General features: G+C 42.8%; 1 protein-coding gene across 1 annotated transcript; it reads left to right on the top strand.

Annotated features, from left to right (window-relative positions):
• The first annotated feature begins 379 nt into the window (after positions 1–379).
• Positions 380–6083, top strand: Ndufaf4 (NADH:ubiquinone oxidoreductase complex assembly factor 4). Its single transcript, XM_048420336.3, has 3 exons — positions 380–594; positions 866–969; positions 4238–6083. The coding sequence occupies exons 1-3, from the start codon at positions 381–383 to the stop codon at positions 4523–4525; spliced, it is 606 nt and encodes a 201-aa protein (XP_048276293.3). The 5' UTR covers position 380; the 3' UTR covers positions 4526–6083.
• The last annotated feature ends 779 nt before the right edge of the window (positions 6084–6862 follow it).

Below are 6862 nucleotides of genomic sequence, written 5' to 3'. Positions count from 1 at the left end.
CCTTTTTGAAGACGTCAAATTAGTAGTAAGAAAGGCGTGGTAGTAAGTAAGTAGTGGAAATGCACCAGGCAAGAAGCAGGAAAATAAAAGCTGTCAAAATGGAAAAGCCGCCGAGAACAAAGATTCTTTATTTTCACGTCTCAAAAGCAGAGCCAGGGAAGTGCAGAACCTTGACCCTCTGCACTGACCTTTGCTTGCTCAAGCCGGAATTTTGTAACCGTGCGGTCACGTGGGCTGAAAGCCTTAGGCGCGAGCGTCCCTGACAACGCCGACGCGCACCCCTGCGGCAGGCGGCTGCACCCAGCAGGCGTCCTCCAGGCCGCCAGGGGGCGCCGAGCGCGTCCTCGGCGGTTTCCCAGCGCCTGACCCTAGGCGTGCGCATGCTCCGGGCGCACAGAGGTCACCCGCGCCGGCGGCTCCCCACGTGTGCGGTGAGCCCAGGGCTGCAGGATGTAGAGATGGGGGCTCGCGTGAGCCGCGCCTTCAGGAATTTCAACCTGGAGAACCGAACCGAGCGGGAGATCAGCAAGATGAAGCCCTCCACGGCTCCCAAGCACCCTTCTACCCGCGTCCTCCTGCAGGAGCAGCTGAGTCGTGAGTGCGGCCCCTCCCTACCGCCCCCCCCCCCCCCCCCAGGTCTCGGGTGACATTGAGGTCGTCCCGCGCGGGGTCGGCTGGCAGCGGCTGGGTTCCCGGCGCTCGGGGCAGCGCACTCTGCCAACCGGGGTCTGCTCAGGGTGCACGCCTCGCCTAGTGTTTTCCCTCAGTTGTCCAGACGATTGTTTCCTTTTTTAAAAAATTGTCTTACGTGTTTACGGGTTTCTAGAAAAGATTATGACCTTTTCCCCTCTTTTTTATTTTTTAGAGCATCCAGAAATCAAAGAAGAAGTTTCTAGGAAAGATAACAAGCTGTTGTCACTACTAAAAGATGTGTATGTCGATTCCAAAGATCCGGTGTCGTCCTTGCCGGTAACGTATGCTTTAATTAAGCAAACAGTTCATTTGGAGGAAGTGATCAAGGAAAAGAGGGCAGCCAGCGAAGTCTAGTGTCGAGTGTGTGTGTGGCGGGGAGGGCGTGTCAGTGGGGAGCACAGCGGGTGAGATGTAGGGCTTGGCTCATTGATATATAGGGAGTGCCGAAAGACCCGGGAATGAATTGATTGCATGCACCTGTGTGCACCGTTTATTGCGGAAGTTGTAGGGTTTGGTTACCCTACTTTGGTAGAGTAGGGTACTTTTAGTGGTTAGTCAGAGTGTCAAAAGAATGACTTTTTAGAGCCCTTTTCATGTGTATAAGTTCAGATGTTCCTATGTTAACGACAGCGTCTGGTGGGGACATGTTTGTATTTTTAAGGGTGTGTCTGGACAGGATATGTAATATTGTATTCAGTTCATATTATATTCTGGAATGCTAGGCACATCCTAGTGATCCAAACAGACCTTGGTCGGCGGGCATAGCTATACAGCTACAGTGTTATTACAGGCCCAGGAGGAGTAGGGACTGCTTTTAGGGAAGTGACATTTAAACCCGGGCCTGGAATTTGAATTGAAGTTGAAATCAGGGAGGTGACCATTGTGATCGAGGTGCAGAGTTAGATGGGGAAGTGCCAGCTACAGCTCTCAGAGTTATTTGCATTCTAAAATTTAGTTATCACCAAATTCTCAATTAAAGATGGCAATAGTATGGTATTTTTTAAAGCTGATGCCGAGCAGTACTTAGAAATACTGTTTCTCATGTATATTGAGCATGGATTATTGTGATCTTATGTAAATATATTTGTTTGATGTTATATTTGGTGTTTTGTGTGTAGAAGAGATCAGTTTAACCTCTTCAAATAGATGCCAGTCACTAAATATATAATTAATTTACTAATTCCTTTTGCTACTCTGCTTATAGACTCACCGCTGCTGTTTGGTTTTGCTTCTTACCCCTAGACCCATACTATCCCAGTTAATAGACCGTCATAATACATCCTGGTGACAGATATGACCTAAAAGTCTTCTTGTCTCTTCTCCAATTATTTTTTTCTAAATGACCTTGGAATTAGAGTGTTAGTGTCTTTAGTAAGCTTTGTTTAGATTGGATTACAACTAGATTAGGAATCACGGGTTAACTAGAAAAAGATTAACTCTTAATTAAAGATTAATTCAAAGATTAACATCTTTTAATTGTTGATTCTTTGAGGAAGACAGGAAAGTTGTTTCTAGTCAGTAGAATTTTTAAGCCTCCTATTTTAGTGTTTGGGATAATGAATGATTTTTATTTTATAGCTACCCACATTACTAGTTAATATTTCTGCTAGGAATTGGTTTTTCGGTGTTTTTCTTAATATTTTATATCTCTGTGGAATTTATAACTTTCTCTGCCTTTCTACTAAATGAAAAGAGGATGTTTACTTTTATTAAAAGGTTTTTTTTGGTATTGGGGGACTATTATGAAATACTGAAAGAAAAGGAAAATCACTGTATGGAGTGGAAGGTGGCTCTTCCCGGTTTGGGAAAATGAGAGACACTTTGAGATTGAGGAAGTGAAAAGGTAGGGGTGAGTGCCTGACACTCAAGTGGGGATGTGAAGGCAGAATGAGTGATCCTGTGGGGACTGGTTAGGGGAAAGTGAGGGGTGCACTTGGATTATGCCTGGATCATGAAACTACATGCCAAGCAACTTTAGCTTTATCAGGAGGGCTTTGGAGAGTCATTGAAGAGTTCAATGTGGAAAAAAGTGGTGTTCGATTTGAGAGTGAGCTAGGAGGGAAGGGAATGATCTAGTTAGAAGAAACCTGCTAGATGTCTTTTGATAGTTCCTTCCAGTGGCACCACCATGGTCTAGGTTTAATGGAGTAGAGGATGGGAGAATGGAATCAAGAGAGACTTGGGAGCTGTTATGAACAGCGTCTCTTCATACATTAGACAGTTTTAAGTGTAGACTTGGAAGCAGGCAGATTAGTAGGGTCAGTGTTAGACACTCTGGAGTTGAGGTGTATACAGGTCCAAGTAGAGGTGCCCATTAGGCATTTGGGATTCGGGGCTTAAGTATCCAAAGAAAGGTCTTAGTTTGGGGCCAGAGGTTTTGACATCATTACATGTGGGCTATAATGGGAGGTAGGGAGTAGGTGAAGATCCAGAAGTTCAAGGCTACAGCATTCATGACACCCTGTCACCAAAATACAAAGTTAAAGACAAAGAAGATGTAGTTGGAACTTAATGAGCAGCGGAAAGGGACAAGAGCCACAAAGAAAATGGAAGTACAGATGGAAAATTGGGAAAGACTCAGCATGGAAGCTGGGGACAGGGACCTTGGTAGGTACAGGTAGATTTGTACATTGTAGTCAGCAGTGTCGGGTGTGGTAAGTTCTGAAGAGTGCCTCCGAATGCAGCCACTGGGCTCATTGGGGCAGATGGATGATTTAAGCTTTAACTCCATTACAGGACTGATTTAAAGAGGTGTTGGCTTTGAGTCTGGGGGTTTTAAAAAGGTAGTAAAGATAGAATTTGTCCATGTCGGCCAAGAAGTGGTGTCGGCAGGTGCAGCTGACGATGAAAAGAAGGGATTGCTGGAGCAGCTTGTGGCGAGGAAAAGGATTATTTCACCTGACGTCTAGGTAACAGCTCATCAGTGATGGCAGGGTGGAAAAGCTTTCTAGTAAGTTGTCCCAGCCCTGTTAGGATGCTGCTCTGCTGAAACGGGTGTCATTTTCACCTAACCAGCCCCCATTCTTTTAATATACAAGCTGTAGTTTCCTTACCTGACCTGCTCAGGACCAGAAGTCTTACAGATCTGATTTTTGGGATATTTGTAGTCCATTACGAAGTGTCTTTGTGGTAGTATCCAGTTTTAATCATGCAGTTCATGTATATTTCATATACAACTTAGAAAACCTGAAGGCAAGATAAGGGGTTGTTCTGAGTGGACTTGTATTGTGACTTCTGATCATCATAGCAAGTTAGGTGTGGAGTTTTCTCCCTGGGCGTCTCGGTTCAGAAGGTTTGGATTTTAGAGCATGTGGAGCTCATAATACTCAGTGGAGGTGAGCAAATGGCATGTATTCATTCAGTTTAACTCTGTAGGGCTTTCCTTAGTTAGGGCAAGCTGTAGTTAGGAAAGACAACTACAGTGAGAAAATGCAGTTGAAGTGTGTACGTGTTTATCTGAAAAGAAACAGTACAGACCTAAGAATCACGGGAAATGTAAAATGTAAATCTTCTAAAGTTCTTTTGTTGTTGTTGTTGTTACTAGGTAAAAGATGCTGAAGTACGGCGGCAAGAACCGAAGGAGTTCAGACTGCCGATCGGACAGCAGTTCGATAAGAATGTCATGGACATTCCCAAAGGCAAAGTTTCTGTTGTAGAAGCATTGACACTTCTCAATAACCATAAACTTTCTCCAGAAACATGGACTGCCGAGAAAATTGCCCAGGAGTACCATTTAGAACTGAAAGATGTAAATTCCCTTCTCAAATATTTTGTTACTTTTGAAGTCAAAATCTTCCCTCCGGAAGACAAGAAAGCAATACCATCAAAATGAAGGAAATTATAAAACAGCTGCCTGTGTGTCCTCCATGCACGGTGTCCTGGTTCAGTGTAAAATTACACAAGTTACTGTGAGCCCAGTGCCTGCTTCCAGCGCTCTTTGATCTCTTCAGGATTGGACATAGAATGTTCTTTTTTTTAATTTTATGTATGCATAATTCTTGCATATATGTCAGCATGATCAATCCCATGTATAAATTCATTACAAGTAAGAGAGGTAATGTGTCATTTTAGGCACATCAGCTTTTAAATTAATCATGTGGCCCAAATCATTTAATACTAAGTTTCCCTTTCCAGTTTAGGATGGTGTATTCTTTGTAGGAGACACTGAAAGCTGGAGCCGGCCTGACCCCTGTAAGACTGGCATTTTGTTGGGGAAAGAGATTCTCAGCAGTGAGACACGGTGACTCTTTTCCATTTATACTGAGTACAAAAGTAAAAAATGCATATTGCCACCTTGAGAATAAACATCCATAGAATTTGTTATGTTTTGAATTGGTTTTAAGTGTGAAATAACTTTTTAGAACAATTGGTGGCATCTGTAACATGTCAGCAGTCTCTCTTTTGACAAGTAGAGGTAACTTTAAGAGCTTTTGGAGAGACAGGCAGTACCTATGACTATAGAACAAGTAACTTCCGCCAATCCAGAAGTAAGAGAACTATGTAAGGAACCGTTTAAAAGGATCCAAATTTGATGAACAAACATACCTGTTTTCGTTCTAGGAGAAAAAGTAGCAAGAAGTATAAACTAATAGTCCCCAAAGGGACCTGGGAAGTTTACTGATTCATTCATCTTAACACAGGAGCAAAGCACACTCCAGTAATAGAATCTCAGATAAGGTACTGTGACATGTTTTACCTGTGGGTTCTTGGCTGTATTGTTTGGCCTCTCTGTAATTGAATTTCTATAAAAGTATAGTGCTGCCTTGTGTAAATTCCAGGACAGTGGTGAAGATAATTGACAAAGGACCAAACAAATACAAATTCTTGTAGTTAAAGTAGGTGTCTAAAGAGCATATGACTGAATTGTTTATGATACAAGGAAGTCAAGAATTTAGGTTTTCACAATCTTACTAGTATTTTTATTTATTATGCCAAAAAGGAATACATTTCAAAAGGACAGAATAGAGCTGGAATTGGGATTGTCCATATACTTTCAAGGGAATACAGATAGATTTCACTCAAGAGTCCCTGGGAATGATGTGGAAGTTGAGAGGAACTCAGCATGTTGATGGAATGAGGCAGGTATGATAGCAAAGACAGGAAATGAACGGGAAGTTTGTGAGCTTTCTTCAGATGTAGTACCAGGTTCTTCAGATGAACTATCCCAGGTTATTTGTGGTTCATACAGAAGTTTAAGAAAACACACTAATTCTGATCAGTGCAAAATTACATCTGAAAACTCAAATCAGTTAAAACCATTGTCCTTTAATTCGGAATGAATGACTTTGAATCGCTAGTACTACTTCAGACTCATTTTTCCCGTGTGGTTTGTCAGATGTAAATGTGGTTTCTGTTGTATGGAATCACACAATAAAAATACTTCCATTTTCCACAGTTCTGCTTTTTGTTTCCTGTAGAACACTGGGATGGCAATGTCACAGAGGTTGCATGGATTTCACCTTTGGGATGATGGAGTTTAGATTTCAGTTCCATTACTAGCTGTGTTTGAATTGTCCTCGACCCTAAAACCAGCAATTGCACATGTTTGAAGAGTGGTTTATGTGCCAGGCACTAATCTGAGGTTGCTGAGTGTTTGGGTTCTAGATCAGGGATGCTCTATGGCCAGTGACTGTAATGTATGCTGGTACTGGTGGCAGGCAGTGTTTGCGTCTAATGTTTATTGTGAAAGGTGAGGAATGGGGAACTGAGTTTGAAGCAAGGGAACTGAATGCCCAGGTTTGGAGTTAGTGAAAATGAGCTAGAAAAGCTATTCGTGAAGAAGCCTGTAGTGGGGATGGTAAAACTACCATAAAGAGACAGGTTATCCAACTTTGGGGGGAAGAAGAGTGGGTGCTTTGGTAAAATTCTGTCATAAAGAGCGTGGTATCCAAACAGGCTCAGCTACGGGGAGTCCCAACCACTTAGTGTCAGCAGGCACATATATAAACTCAAGTATGCTCACCCAACCACAAAGACTAGATTGCAAAGCCACCTGGGTACTTGATGTAACCATCTTAGCTCTATCTTTTTTTTGCGGGGGGGGGGGGGGATGCCTTTTTAAGGTCATGTCTTATTGTATACATGAGACTGGTCTCAATCCACCTGCATCAGCCTCCCAAGTATTGTCCTTAGCTCCAGTGTGTCACTGTTAGTGTCTCGTCATGAGCTG

The sequence above is a fragment of the Myodes glareolus genome, chromosome 16 (assembly GCF_982192425.1).
Source record: "Myodes glareolus chromosome 16, mMyoGla1.1, whole genome shotgun sequence".
NCBI classification, from domain to species: domain Eukaryota; kingdom Metazoa; phylum Chordata; class Mammalia; order Rodentia; family Cricetidae; genus Myodes; species Myodes glareolus.
Note: the sequence above shows the minus strand (reverse complement) of the source record. Positions and strands in the feature narration are given on the sequence as shown.